The 16,581-nt window shown below is 32.3% G+C and overlaps 1 protein-coding gene across 3 annotated transcripts in view; it reads left to right on the top strand.

The window, feature by feature from the left end:
* Positions 1 to 10,188, top strand: part of LOC129245582 (proton-coupled amino acid transporter-like protein pathetic) — a 65,720-nt gene extending 55,532 nt beyond the window's left edge. For all 3 annotated transcript variants that reach the window (XM_054883841.1, XM_054883840.1, XM_054883842.1), the window contains exons 4-7: positions 7,427 to 7,548; positions 7,628 to 8,167; positions 8,232 to 8,476; positions 8,539 to 10,188. In XM_054883841.1, the coding sequence (XP_054739816.1) occupies positions 7,427 to 7,548; positions 7,628 to 8,167; positions 8,232 to 8,476; positions 8,539 to 8,705 (1,074 nt within the window). In that variant the 3' untranslated portion in view covers positions 8,706 to 10,188. The remainder of the gene's footprint in view (positions 1 to 7,426; positions 7,549 to 7,627; positions 8,168 to 8,231; positions 8,477 to 8,538) is intronic.
* The last annotated feature ends 6,393 nt before the right edge of the window (positions 10,189 to 16,581 follow it).

Here is a 16,581-nt window from a genome sequence, read left to right as displayed (position 1 = left end):
TTTATTCAATTTTTCAATTTTTTAAGTTAACGAGGGCCTATTTTCAAAATGTAGAATAAATTTTACCAAATTTTTGTGTCATCAAACTCGACTTATATCGTTCGAATAAGTGTTTATCGGCATGATACAGCAAGTTTTAATAGAAAAGGTTATTTGAGAAAACTGTAACAGCATTAGCTGCACCTGGCAACAAGCAAATGCATTTTTTTCTCTCTATTCACCAAATTGTTATGATAAAAGTTAATAGTTTGTATGAAAAATGATTATCTTATCGACAGATGCCGGGAAATTGCCCTTTCGTTTTATTAAATAACAGCTCATTCACATCATTGCCGACGCACTCAATCAGCTGGCAAAAGCCTAAGGTTCTTATCACTTTTAACATTTTATTCTCTACTACTTTTATTGCCTCATCGGCGATTATGCAGGAAAAACCTGTGTTTCATATTTAACAAATTTGTGTACTCGTTTGCCAAATACTAACCGAAAGGGAGAGGAAGTTGCAAACAAATTAAAAAGTATGCGCTTATTTTCGCTTACAACAACAAATTACATGCTTTTTGCTTCTTTATCTTCATATGTAAAGATTATCAGTTAAAGTAAGATAATCGCGACCATCGTAGTCGAATTGGTTCGTGCGTAGCTTCTATTCGGTAGGGTTCGAATTTGAATTCCATGGTGTGCATGAGACATCAAATTATAAAAAACATTTCTTTTCTATTAGCGATCACCCCTCGGCAAACAGTAAGAAACCTCCGAATGTATTTGTACCATGCAAAAGCTTCTCATAAAACACCATTTACCGGTCGGAGTCGACATAAACTGCATATGAGATCAATCAGATCAATTTCTCAGCACGATAAATACAAATATTTGTTGCTCTCCTTTGACTCGAGGTAGGTTAGTAATGAAATGGGCACAATTTTCGAAGATGAAAAAGTATGTCTTCTCAGTAAGAAGTCGAAAAAAACGCTTCACAATTTTGTGAAATCAAATACAGGAATTTTGAAAAATGGTCGTGACGCGCCTACTTTTCAATAAATATGGATGTCTATTAAGAAGTCCCGGTGGTGTAGAGCTCGAAAATTTTGGATATTTTTAGGAACTATTTTTTACAAGCAAATACAGGAATTTTGAAAAATGGTCATAACGCGCCTACTTTTCAATAAATATGGATGTCTATTAAGAAGTCCCGGTGGTGTAGAGCTCGAAAATTTTGGATATTTTTAGGAACTATTTTTTACAATAAAAAAATGAAAAACGATATTTAAATTTTTTAGGCTTTTCAATTAACTTATTTTACATACAAAAATAAAAAAATAAAAATTTTTAATTTTAATAATTTTAAAAATGGCGCTGAAGTTGATCCTCCCGAAAAATTGGACCCGGACGGTGTTATCCATTTTGGCTCTTTTGTTTATCTGAAACACAAAAACTAAAAAAAATATAAATCAGTGTGACTGTAGCTATGTCCCGAATTAGAAAAAAAAAATTGACAAAATGGCGCGGTTTTGAATTTGACACTCTAAAATTTGGGTGATTCTAGTACGGGCGATAGCCATTGATGTTGTGAATAGTTTTTTTTTTTTTTTTTGATAAAACCAGGCCGAAAAAAGTCGTGCGTTTCGAGGTAAATGAGTTTAAAGTTTGAGGTACAGGACCGCACTGTAGAAGCTATAATATTGCGAATTTCCGCATGAAAATTTCACAGTATATTCTTAAAATACTATACTCTCGAAATATTGAAAAAACAAAAATCGATTTTTTGATATTTCAAGACCACTGGGTATCCTTAAACTTCTTTCACAAATTCAACAGACACTGTGGACAGGTTGAGTTCATGGCATTAAAATTATGGGAAACCTAATATCAGCCATGCCCAACACCCATATAAAATAATAACAATAATTCAGATATTTCAAAGCAATTTAGTTGAAATGTCAGTCTTGGTATGAGGTAGCTTACTAAGGTATACCGTTAATTAAAAATTTTAGAAAACTCTACACGAGGTATAAAAAGTTCACTTCCGCCTGAGTTTGGACAGATCCCTACTTCTAATCTAATTTTTTTTACATTTTCATAGCAAACATTTCATTTCATTATTTGCTAGGATAAGAAACCATATTCTCAACTCACAAAAATTTCATAATAGGGTTGCCCCAGATTAAAATTCATCAAAATCTTTGTAGGAAAGAAGAAGGAACGCACATTTCTTGCATTCACTAGCATTACCAGCGCTTCACTCCGAATTTAACTGTATTGAATTTTATTAAACAAAGATTAATCAGTTAAATTTAGTTCATCTGGTAAGGCTGTTATTTTCGATAGAAGTGACTTAGCTCGGAACTTGTAAATTTCCTGTAGGGTATTTCGAAATTCGTTTAGCATATATTGTCACTAAAATAGATAGTTAGTGAGGCTATAATAAAATAATGCAATAAAATCTAATTAGATATTGAAGATATGACGCAAACGAACAACATAAATGAGTATTTGATTATTGTTCAAATCTCTGTACTTGCATGGTTACAGCTCGGCATTAGGCAATTTTTCATTCAGTTTGTTTTCAACCGTGCAATATTGGTTGAAAACAAACTGAATTAAACAAACTACGAGGGTCACTATTTAGTAAAGAATGGAACACAAGTACCCTTGGTGAGCTCTGCTCAAAATGCCGCAAGTCCACAATTTACTTACTTGCAAATACCACCTACCACTGGCTTTCATTGCAAGAGCAAATGACAGTTGGATATAAAAGACACCTGTGGGGTAACAACACAAATCTAACCAAAGCCCAAGCAAGCATATCATGTCTTAGTTGCTAAGCTATGCCCATCGCATCTCTTTTTCTCAGTGGTTGGAGTGATCACCATTACTATTTGAAATCGTGTGTCATTTCCGCGTACAGCTTTCGGAAAATTTCGCCCAGAGTTTGTAGCAATTTTTTAAAGGGAACTATTTTTTTATTGTCGGATTTTTTTCTAGCTTTCTTGTACTACATAAGAGCTCAAGCATTCTCTTCTGGTTTTGCAAGGGCAAACTAGGATGGCCTATCCATTATTGCGTTGCTATACAATTTTTCTTTTTTCACTCAGTACAAAGCCAATTCCGTTGCTTGCTGGCGTCGTTTTCCTGCAAAGCCCAAACCCGATTATTTTACTCATAAATCATATAAGCGAATGTCCGTAAAATTTTGTTTGGTGCAAGATGGCGCAAAATGAATCATCCTGTCGGAAGATTTATAATTTTTGCAAATAGCGTCCCAGGTCAATCATATTTGACACTTGTGAACTAACAGCTGCAATATACAAATAGACAAGCAATGGAGCGCTTAAAGGTCAAAAGATTTGCATCACTCAAAATCAGTTTTTTTTTATTTAGTAAAAAATGTATTCAAAAACAAAATTCATTAATTAATTGGTGTTAATAATTAATGATGATGCGCCACCTGATACAATTTAATAGTTTTTCATGCATTCAAGTTTTCAATGAAGCACACGCACACGTGAGCTTAAAATAAAACTCTTAGATAAAAATTGCGGCCACTGTGTCAGATTTTTTCTGTCTGAAGCAGTCCTTTTTCAATACGGTTTTTGTCAAAAATAGTTTCTCAATACGTTGCTGTAACCCACTTTTTTTTTTTTGTGTAGCTTTTGAAAATGTTTTCTGGGTCCCTTCAAGTTTTCTCAACTATTTAAAAAAAAACCAAAACACAATATGAGAGAGCAAACTTAATTAATAATGGAGATAAAATAATGTGTACTAAACACGCCTCTATACTAAACACGCCTCTTTGTTCAGAAATTGTCATATGACGTTAACAGAGTTTGTTTTAAAATAACAACCAGGCCAGAAATAAGAACAACAAAACAAATAATAAAAATAAAATCTAAAAAATTAATAAAAATTTGCTTTATCAAAAATAAAATTAAAAATATATTTTTTGTATTTTTGTATTAAGAAAAAAAACCAAATAACAAAAAAGGAATAATAAAAATAAAATTTGAAAAGTCATTAAAATTTGCTTTAATAAAAATAAAATTAAAAATACAAATAAATAAGAAAAAAAACAATTACTAATAAAGAAAAATAAAAATAAAATCTAAAAAACTAATAAAAATAACATTAAAAATACAAAAAATAATAAAAAAGAAAAAATATAATAATAATAAAAAATACTAAAAATAAAATTTAAAAAATTAATAAAAATTTGCTTTAATAAAACTAAAATTACAAAAAAATTAACAAAAATAAAAATACAAAATAATAATAAAAAATAAATTAAAACAATAAAATAATAATAATAATAATTAACAAAAAATAATAAGAATTAAAAAAATACTAAAAACAAATTCAAAAAAGTATAAAATATAAAAACATAAGCAGGATTAAAAAAAATATTAAATATAAAAAACAAAACACTGAAGGTATCCACTTACCAAATGCTTGTTCAGAAATTGTCGTATGAGATTAATAGAGCTCGCTTGTTTCAAAATAACAACCAGACATTGATTTCATTTATTTATATATACATGCTTACGTATACATAAAAATAATAAAAATACAAAAAGTAATAAATAAGAAAAAAAAAACAAATAATAAAAATAAAATTTAAAAAATTAATAAAAATTTGCTTTAATAAAATTAAAATTAAAAATACAAAAAGTAATAAATAAGAATAAAGGATATATACCACGATCATCAAACCGATACTCTTCTACGGTGTGGTTGTATGGTGGACAGCACTCGAAAAACGGTGTAGAGTAGCCACAATTGATCGAGTCCAAAGAATAGCCTGCCTCCTGATAACAGGATGCCTAAGTACAACACCTACTAAGGCTCTAAATACGTTGCTTCACTTGTTCCCTATCGATCTGGCTGGCAAAGCGATTGCAGCGAAAGCAGCGACACGCATGAATGCCATATCGAAATGAAATAAGTATCTTGGCCATTCGGCCATACTAAACAGGAACACTGTTATCTCTTCCGACATAGACTATCATGTAAGTCTTCCTTCACCACCCTTGCTATTCTCCTGTTCACTCCCAACTGGGGAAGAATGGAAGACAAATCTAACCGAAATCGATGGCCCTCTGATTATATGTCTATACAGATGGTTCAAAACAAGACGGCAAAGTGGGATTTGGAATCTTTTCCAATTCCCCTCACATCAATCTATCATTTAGATTACCCGATTACTATAGTGTATTCCAAGCGGAAGTATGCGCTATCTGGTATGCTGCGAAAACTCTCTTAGAAAAGAGAATATCACTAAAGGATATCCGCTTTTTCACTGACAGTCAAGCGGCGTTCGAGCAGTCAGCTCCTCTCATACCCACTCAGATGTGGTTCGATCTTGTCTCTCATCTCTTAACGAGATAAGTGTTCAGAATTCTGTCCAAGTTATCTGGATACCGGGTCACAGTGGATTCGAAGGTAACTGCAAAGCTGATGAGCTCGCGAGAGCTGGACCTGCGCAATCAAATGTTAGTAACTTACCCACAATCCACATTCCGCTCTCAACATGTAAATTGCTCATTGATCGAGAATTTCACAGCATTGTTGATCGGAGGTGGCGAGTGGAAACTACTTGCGTTACGACCAGACAAATCTGGCCATCCTACAATCTGAAACAGACAAAAACCCTTATAAGTCTTTCGAAACACGAACTAAGGCATATAATATCTCTTATCACCGGCCACTGCCTTTTGGGCACTCACGCATGTCGGCTCGGGGTTCCTCAAAACGACCTGTGCAGATACTGCGAGGACGAAGATGAGGAAGTATCGAGCAGACATTTGCTGTGCAGTTGTCCCGGTCTAGCCAGAAGTCGACTCGCTCTTCTAGGCTCTCCAACAATTGATAATTTTTCAGTACTCTCGGACCTGAAAATCGAATCTCTCATTAAATTCTCGAAACGAATTAATATCTTTGACCAAAATCTATAGTAAACATCTCGGTTAGGTGGGGAAATCATATAACATAATGAGCTCTAGGGCAACACAACAGACCCAACTTGCGGTTTATGTGGCACTCCGATGCGGGGTGACCCTTAAACCAACCAACCAAACAATCAAATAACAAAAAATAATAATAAAAATAAAATTAAAAATACAAAAAATAATAAATAAGAAAAGAAAACCAAATACTAATAAAAGAATAATAAAAATAAAATCTAAAAAACTAATAAAAATAACATTAAAAATACAAAAAATAATAAAAAAGAAAAAAATAATAATAAAAAATTAATTAAAACAATAAAATATATTAATAATAATAATAATTAACAAAAAATAATAATTATTGAAAAAATAATAAAAACAAATTCAAAAAGTAGAAAATATAAAAAAATAAACAGTATTAAAAAAATATTAAATCGTCCCCTTAGTATTAAAATAGCCTATAAATTTTTTGATGTTTTGAGAAAATGAATTTCAAACTTTTTGTCTAAAGTAGCTCTCACTCAAATCTCGTTATGTCTGTAAATATTTATTATTTTTTGATTGACGTTTTGGCCCACTTTGTGGAACTAGAATTTGAGAAAATTTTGACCACATATAAAATCGACGATGGAGAATCCAAAAATTCAATAAAAAAATAATAATATAGCCTATGAGCACATAGGCTATTGTTATACTAAGGGGACGAAATATAAAAAACAAAACACTAAAGGTATCAACTTACCAAACGCTTGTTCAAAAATTGTCGTTTGAGGTTAATAGAGTTCGCTTGTTTCAAAATAAGAACCAGACATTGATTTCATTTATTTATATATACATATGTGTATGTAAAAATAATACAAATACAAAAAGTAATAAATAAGAAAAAAAAAGCAAATGTTGTAATAAAAATAAAATTTAAAAACTTAATAAAAATTTGCTTTAATAAAATTAAAATTAAAAATACAAAAAGTAATAAATAAGAAAAAAAAAACAAATAATAAAAAAAATAAAAATAAAATTAAAAAAATTAATAAAAATTTGCTTTAATAAAAATAAAATTTAAAAAATAAATAAAAATTAAATTAAAAAATAATAATAAAAATTAAATTAATTCAAAAAAGTATAAAATATAAAAAATGAAGCTAAAAGGTATTATAAAGGTAAAAAAATATTAAATATAAAAACAAAAACTAAAAGTATCAACTTACAATTTCATATAAGAAACAATACATCAAAAAGGGTTTATAAAACAGGCGACATACAAATAAACGAGGCTAAAACCACTCAGTTCGTTGCTCTGTTGATATCGCTAATCCTAATAATGGCTTTATGTACTCTGTACCAAATGATAGAAAAAGTTATTTCTATTAGCGCTCGCCTCTCGGCAGATAATAACAAACCTCAGAGCGTATTTCGCATTTCTCATACAGAGTAGATATATATTTGCTATTAACCGTCTACTTTTATTCACTTATTTCTTCCAGGTCAAAACATCACAAGAGATTTGCAAAGAATCAAAAGTTCCTGCGCTAAATTTTGCTGAGACCGCAGAAAAAGTGTTTGAAAATGGTCCAAAACGTCTGCGTCCGTTTTCAAAGTTTGCAAAGTAAGTTTTTGCTTTTAGATAAAATTCAAAAAAGAAGTACCACACATTTTCCACATTCTAACGATTTCTCCTTGCACAGACAATTCGTTGATATGAGTCTAATGGCCACCTACTTTGCAGCAATTTGTGTTTATATAGTTTTTATTGGCACTTCGTTTCACGATGTCATCAACTATGACACCACCCTGAATTGGAATGTGCGTATATACATCGCCCTGAGTGTAATACCTTGCCTATTAATTGGTCAGATAAGAAATCTAAAATGGCTGGTGCCCTTCTCAGCCATGGCTAATATTTTCATAGTGGTCACATTCTGCATAGTGTTGTACTACTTATTTAGCGAACCATTTGTGTTCTCAGACAAGCCACTCGTTGCCAAAGTAACACAGATTCCGCTCTTCTTTGCCACTGTCATATTCGCTATGGAGGGCATCGGTGTAGTTATGCCCGTTGAGAATACGATGAAGAAACCACAACAGTTTCTTGGCTGCCCCGGTGTGCTTAACATAGCTATGATCATCGTGGTGACATTATATGCGGCTATCGGTTTCTTAGGTTATGCGCGTTATGGCAGTGATGTGCAGGCAAGCATTACGTTAAACTTGAAAGAGGGTGAGGCGTAAGTATTGAAATGATAATCCTAAAATTTGGAAATTACATTAGTTTCGTTTATTTTCTTTCAGTTTGGCTGACACCGCAAAATTGTTAATGGCCGTTGCCATACTTTTCACTTTCGGTCTGCAATTCTTCATACCCAATGAAATTCTCTGGAGACATATCAAACATAAATTCAACGAAAGACATCATAACATCATACAGATACTTTTACGTACCGGTATCATACTGATCGCTGTTGGCATTAGCGTGGCTATTCCCCAGCTAGGACCATTCATTAGTCTTGTGGGTGCAGTCTTCTTTTCACTACTCGGTAAGTTGTACAGTAATCAAGTTCTAATTATGCAAGTTTCTCATAAGACCAATTTCTCGCAGGAATTTTTGTACCCAGCGTTTGCGAGACTGTATATTTGTGGCCCGATCGTTTGGGCTGCTGTCGTTGGATACTGTACAAGAACATTCTGTTAAGTTTATGTGCGATACTTGCTCTAATTGCAGGCTCTACTACGAGTATAATGGAAATCATTGCTATGTATACATAAAAAACATAAAACACCCACAAACATACACATGTACATATGCATAAATATTTGAAAGAAAACATAATTATAGCGTAAGTTTTAAAATAATTAGCATAATGTTTTGTGTGCAAAACTAAAGCCAGCACTAGGACCAGCTCCTTTAAGAAAGGGTCTTGAGTAGAAAGTTAATATCTACATATTTGCATGCATGCGATCTTAGTTTAGTACCTGTGATTTAAATGTGTGAACATGATTCACTTTTTAAGCAAATTTAGTTCTAAAATTCAGTGTTTCTAAGAATTAAAAGAAATAAAAAAATATGAAACTAAACAGTAACATTTCAAATAGGTTTAAAAATATTTAAGTCTTACCTAAGAGCCTGAGTGGCGCAATGCTTTCGTTTGTATATACACATATGTATCATATATATGTATGTATAAATAAATTAAAATTATGTTGAAAATTATTTCAAAAAACATTGAGAAATTGCCAATATACAAGGTGGCGCAAAACTAATCACCCTATCGGAAGATTTATAATTTTTGCAAATGGTGTCCTACGTCAGCCATATTTGATACTAGTGAATTAGACAGCTGCAGTATACTATAAACAAGGTGGCGCAAAACTAATCACCCTATCGGAAGATTTCTAATTTTTACAACTGGCGTCATACGTCAGCCATATTTGACACTAGTGAATTAGACAGCTGCAGTATACTATACACAAAGTGGCGCAAAATTAATCACCCTATCGGAAGATTTATAATTTTTGCAAATGGCGTCATACGTCAGCCATATTTGACACTAGTGATTTAGACAGCTGCAGTATACTATAAACAAGGTGGCGCAAAACTAATCACCCTATCGGAAGATTTATAATTTTTACAACTGGCGTCATACGTCAGCCATATTTGACAGCTGCGATATACAAACAGGCAAGCAATGGCACGCGTAAAGATAAAAAATAGATTGCCAACACTTGAAATATGTATTTTTGTTTTAGTAAAAAATTATTGAAAAACAAAATTGGATGATTAATTTTGTGCCACCTTGTACATGTTTGATGCTATTCAAACAGTTACTTAGAATTAAAGAAGTGCACCCCAAAAGATTTTAAGAGATAAAATATTTTTTATGAATTGACTTGTTAATATTTCACAATCGCTAAATTTGTTAACTTCCTCTGAAGTTAATAAGCATTAAAAATACAATAAATACGAACATAAAAATAAAAAAATAGAAATTTTAAAACATAAAAAATTTAAAATTAAAAATATAATTACATAACTTTTATAACACGTTGCTCGATTCAAGCAAATAAAAGCAAGCAACTAACATACATATATGAATATTTAGTTCTAGATTAAATTAAATACAATCTTCTACAATTTTCATATAATGTTTTAAAATTAGCATAAGCTATTCAATGGCAATTTGTTGAATTTACACGCCTTATGTAAATACATTTGTTGGTATGTTGTTTACTAATAGCGCAAATATGTTTAAATAGCTTTAAATAAAGAGAATTGTTTATTTTTTACAAAAAAAAAATTAAAAAAAATAAAATAAAACTTGTAAGAAGCAAATAAAAAACACTACAAGGTCTATAAAGAAATAAGTCCTTATGTATTAAATTGAATGTGTTCACCATAGAGTGTGGTCGGTTGTACCCTATGTGGGAATGGGTCTTAGAATTTTGAATAAAATGGTAAGTAAAATACTGCAAGCACATTTTTAATTTTATAAAATTTTCTAATATAACTACGAGGCCTAAGGATACCTGTAAAGAGATACCTGTAAACGGCCAGATTTTCCCTGATTTTCATTAAAATATTTAAAATGAAGAAGTCAATCTATTTTTTTCAAAATTGGCAAACAGTTTATTTATATATATATTAAAATAATATAATTTTTTTTTTTTTTATTTTAATCATTTAAAATGGCGGATGCACACTCAATTCTTCCAGGAAGGTCGCAGCGGGGCTTCTCCATCGGCGGGCATTGTAGCATCGGGTGTCAGTGACCGGAATACAAAAAACCAAAAATTTGTTTGTTAATTACTGTCAATATTTCTAAATGAATTAACAGTAAATGGAAAAAAAATCGCGGAATAAAATGCTTCAAAAAAACTGAATATTGAATTAATTTATACATTTGTATTACAAATCGGTGCTGGTTCGAAACCCACTGTGGGCTTGATAAAGCACTAAGTGATATAAAGGGTTTGTTCTAATAGCGGCAGGCAAACCGCTGAGTATATTTCTGCTATGAAAAAACTCCTCCTAAAAACCATCGGCCATTCAGAGGTGGTATAAAACTTTAAGAACAACATCAAGTTACACACCACTGCACTCGGCAAAAGGTTATAATAAATGTTGTTAATACAGCTATTTTGAGTGTATTTAACCTTCAATTGTTTTATATTTTTAATTTTAAAATATATGTTGTATAATTTGTAGTCCACTTAAGGGGGAGCCTGCTTTAAAGGCTTCAAAAAATCGATTTTTTCGTGGATTTTTTTTTGGGAAGGAAAGAAATATTCGATTGAAACGAAACTTTCTGGCTTTATTGTTATACAGGGCCCGCCATCTACCGTTACGGATTTGAACTAGGTATTATTTGAAGAATGGTAACACTTAGCTGTCATCTGATTTGACTGAAAATTAGTTTTATTCTTCCGCTGAACGAAAATGGTTGTGTATACGCTCAAAGAACGCTGGGAAATATTGCGACATTACTTTGAAAATTATGGTAATGTTGCAGAATGTGTACGAATGATCGACTTGAAGAAGATGAAGACTTTTACCGAAAAATCATATTTTCGGATGAAGCTCATTTCCATCTCGGCGGGTATGTTGACAAGCAAAATTGCCGCATTGGGGGCTTAGAAAACCCGCACGCACTCGAAGAAAAGCCGATGCATTCACAACGAGTCACTGTTTGGTGCGGATTTTGGTCGAGAGGCATCATTGGTCCATTTTTCTTCGAAAATGAGCGAGGAGTGGCCGTAACCGTCAATGGAGAGCGTTACCGGGCCGTGTTGAACGAATTTTTGTTCCAAGAAATTGAAGAGGAGGATATTGGTGGCATTTGGTTCCAACAAGATGGCGCTGCTTGCCACACAGCGAATGCTACGACCAATCGAAGATCGCATTATCAGCCGAAATTCTGATATCGTTGGGCCGCCTCGGAGCTGCGATTTGACGCCGTTGGATTATTATTTTTGGGATGCCGTCAAAGACCAGTGTTATGCCGAAAATCCAGCAACAATTGATGCACTGAAGACCAACATACGCGATGTCATAGCTGAAATACAGTCGCATACAATCGAAAATGTGTTGAAAAATTGGATCGATCGTATGGGATGGTGCATGGCTAGCCGAGGCAGCCATATGAATGAAGTTGTGTTACATCATTAACCGAAAGGATTGTACTTCAAAATAAAAAGAAAACAGTTTGGAAAAATATTGAGTAGTTTCTTTTTTAAAGCATTTTTAATTCCGTTAAGTTATATGGCGGACCCTTTATATTTCAACAGTCTTCTCAAATTTTTTCATTCAAATATTATGTCATATTATGCCTGGTACAAGCATTTTGCCGAGGCGCCTCGGGTGTGCCTGTGTCGTGCGGCGGGAAAGATGCAGGTCGCAATTTTCATCAGAAACCAAAAAGCCAAAAAGTTTTTATTTTGGTATATTATAGCTTCTAGTTAAACCAAGAAAATTAAACAAAAAGTGAGAAATTCAACAATTTTTCGCTAATTAAAAAAATAATAATTTTTTTGGAAAAACAAATTCACTTTAGATTGTTTAAAAAGTGGGTTAATCATAACTTTCTAAGGTTTTTTAGGTTCAACTAGAAGATAATTTAATTCCGAATACAATCAATGTTATCTCGTTTCGATAGAACGTTTAACTATCTGTCCCGGCAATTAGGAAAAATCGCAAAAATAAAAAACCGAGATATCGCACTTCGAGCGATCCGGCCGCACGTATACCTGCACGACGCTTGCTCACAATTTCTTCTGTAACTCCAAAAATACTTTGAATTTGCTTCTGAAATTTTGAGGACACATTCTTGGATAGTTTGGGAAGGCATTTATGCAAAACAAAATCGATTTTTTGAAGCCTCTAAAGCAGGCTCCCCCCTTAAATATTTTTGAACACATTTTATTTACAACAAATTGCATTTTCACTTTAGCCTTTTAATTAAATAAATATAAAAAATAAATAAATATATATATTAATAATAACTAAAAATTAAGTTATAATTTCGCATCTCGCCTTTAGTCTGATTTATGGCTGTTTTATATGCATTTAATTTATCCATGAATAATTTGTACACCTTCCTGAGTATGTTTCGAAGCCTAAATAATCACTTTGTTTTACCGCTAAATTATGCAATGCTTCCATGTGAGCAGTATGATATTTAGCAATTAGGCGCTTTCGGCATATTTACAAAATCAAAATGTACCCAAAAAACCGAAAAATGCCGACATAACGCGCTTAGCGTAAGCACCTCTGAATAAAGGAAATGGCCACAGTTAGGCACAACGCATATTATTTTATAATTCAAACTCAGTTGGTTTCATCAACTCAAATATTACTATTGATTACACAGTCCTGCGAGGGTGAGTTTCTAGAATGGCTGTACTTGTTTCTTGTAGTTTTTTATGCGCTGAAAACGAATCTGACCTTCAAAATGCTCCATCACGTCAGGATTTTTGGTAAATGAAGCCTAAAAGGTCAAAAAATGGCCATTTTAGCCATTTTTGATAATTTTTTTTGAGATAGAAAATTTTTTTTTTTCAATTTTCGACGAAAAGGTCGCATAGTACAACTCTTTGGCTTTAAAACCCATTTTTTTAAATTATTGTACGATTTTTTAAAAAAAAGTTATGACATTTGGAAATTAACAGTTTCAGTTACGCCAATAGACGTTATACCCAACGTATACGTAACTGAAACTGTTAATTTCAAAATGTCATAACTTTTTTTGTTTTTGTAAAACGACAGCAGTAGAGAGCCCAGAATTCATGTTCATCAATAAGCAGCACTTTCAGCGTCCATTTTGTTAACGAATGAATACAATTTCTTCCGAGTCGTAGTCGTTTCCGTTGGGAATCTCTTTGACTTTCACAATTCACAATAGAGATGTGAGGCAAGAAATCTACAAAAGGTTTCATCAACAAATGACTTCATAAACTGAGTTACTTTTCCACAGGTAATGTAATGAGAGATGGCACTGAACACTAAAAAAAACGATCATAAGCAAAATTAAAAGGCTTTATTAAATTCTATAGTAAATTAGCTGAACCTCTATTGTGAACTGCACTGCTGAGAGCTTCCACATACACATATGCATTTGTTGAGTGCTTGCTATTTGCAAGTGAGTTGTGTGTTTGTTCTAGCCAGCGATTTCTATTTGTTTTTTTAAACATCTTAAGTTATGTTACTTTTAATTTGTGAGCAAAATTGTTAAGGGGGAGCCTGGTTTATAAGGTCAAAAAAATCAATTTTTTTTTTCGTTTTAAGCGATTCCTAATATATTTCAGAATATTCACACAAAGTTACAGAGCCTAATTCTCAATATTTCCGTAGATACAAAGCCAAAGGTAGGCGAGCGTTAGGTAGTTACGTTGTGGCCGGACAGCTATAGTACGAGTACAAACTTTAACTTCTTTTCTCGACTTTTCATTTTTATGATTTCTTTGAATTGGCGTACATGAATGAAAAAAACTAATCAACCTTTTGAAATGAATCATAGCTTGTTCCCTTCAGCATTAAATACTCTTCTATTTGAACTAACAAAATAGATTAAAAAAAATTGTTCAAGATTTGTATACCAAGTTGAAGTGAATTTTTTTTTTATAGAAAGGCATTTTGACGTGATAACGTCTTATAATTCGATTTAGCCGGCTGCACGCACGAAAAAATGTGTCGTTACCTTACTCATTTGTCGTTACCTTGCTCAGTTGTCGTTACCTTGCTCATTTGTCGTTACCTTGCTCATTGCCGTTACCTTGAATGAACTGCAAGCGAAAGCGCGGAACGAACGACAAAGCAAACAGAGCAAACGAACGGCAACGTTCGACATCTTGCTCTCTCCTACTTAAGTGAGCGTATATATGTATGTATATAAATTCACGTATTTGTATTTGCATATGCCTTCTTATTGATTATTATTAATTTGATTTACTTGAAGAATTTAAAATAAAACCAAGTTTGTTAATAATACCTGTTGTTTTAATGTTATTATTATTAATTTTTTTATTATATATGAAGGAAAAAATGTATGGTAATATAATATTTACCACATACATACCTTATAAGATATGTTGTATACTAATGTATGTATATAAACATGCATATACATATACAATTTCGCGCAATTTTCAAAAAGAACAAATCTATATGTAAAGATGCATATAAATCATATGGACATATCAAATATACGAATCTATGTATTCCGTACGCAAGCAAATGTAAGCTAATGTGCTTGAACTGCAAGCGACAGCGCGGAACGAACGACAAAGAGCACAATCGGCCCCCGCGTTCGGCAACGTTCGACATCTGGCTCTGTCCTACTTGTCAATATATATGTATGTATATGTATGTATATGCGCATTTGTATATAAATTCACATATTTGTATTTGCATATGCCTTCTTCCTGTGTGCATGGTAATGAACCATTTCTCTGTTGAGAATAAACGATGATAGGAAAAATAGGAAATGAAAGGGAGTGTTTCGAGTGTAATGTGTCTTGAAAAAGGCAAATCGATGATTGTGCCTCTTAGTGTTGTTGACTTATTAACATCTGATGCACAATCGAAATTGAAGATATCTTTCATGAATTTGATAAATATTTCGTCAATTTTCACGTTTGTGTAAATGTAACTTGACCTATTCCATTGCAATTCCATTTACCTCCTCCTCTATATCCATACAAAATATCTATCAAACAAATAAAATTAAAATTTTGTTTTGAAAATTGCAACCCTTACATCAGTATTTTCTTATGACGTTGTCACGTTAAACTATCGTCAGTAAACCGACTTTACCGACAACCTCTTTTTTTTCTTTAAAACCTCCAAAAAGTTGAAAATTTGGAATTTCTCTCGTTTTCTTAGTTCATCTAGAATAAAAAATCATGATAATTAAAAACCCACTTGAATTTTTTGCTTTAGATAATAATTACGAGCTGTATCTTGTACGCCAGTTGGAAACTTCAGCGTTGCAGCGCTCTACTAATTTCTAGATATGTTAAACATTTTTTCAACTTATTTTAATCAGTACAAAAATTTTTTATACATCATCGTTCTATGCAACAATTACTAAGACGGCAATAACAAAACTCATTTCTGAGTATTTCGCTGTTAATATGGCCTAGAAACAATTTATTTCAAAAATGATTTTCATTTCAGTATTAATTCTTTAAACATTTTCATTTTATGATATTACTAGATAGTGCCACAATACAAAGACCACATTTGTATACAAATTTATAAAATTTGGCTCCAGCCTAATAAGCCAACGCACTAAGGTCTAAAATTAGGGCCTGAATCAACACAATCTCAATCAAATGCAACTCATTCTAAATACAATTTTAGTATCGGACACTCTTTAACAAGTGCGTTTAACAATTTAAAATGTATGCCCATTTAAATTCTTTAATTTCCAAATACTGTCAACAATCCATATATGCATAGAACTGCCAATATGCAGCCCCTTACCTCCTACAACTTCAACTTGCAAATAAACACATACACACCTTTGTTTTTGTCACTTAACAATTCACGATGCCTTCGAAGCATCGTTACATGACGTTTTTAACTTAGTAGCTTAGCAGCTTAGAGGGTAGTCATAATTTTCGCCAACATCGTTTTAGCAATATCAGT

The sequence above is a fragment of the Anastrepha obliqua genome, chromosome 4, assembly GCF_027943255.1.
Source record: "Anastrepha obliqua isolate idAnaObli1 chromosome 4, idAnaObli1_1.0, whole genome shotgun sequence".
Taxonomy (NCBI): Eukaryota; Metazoa; Arthropoda; class Insecta; order Diptera; family Tephritidae; genus Anastrepha; species Anastrepha obliqua.
Note: the sequence above shows the minus strand (reverse complement) of the source record. Positions and strands in the feature narration are given on the sequence as shown.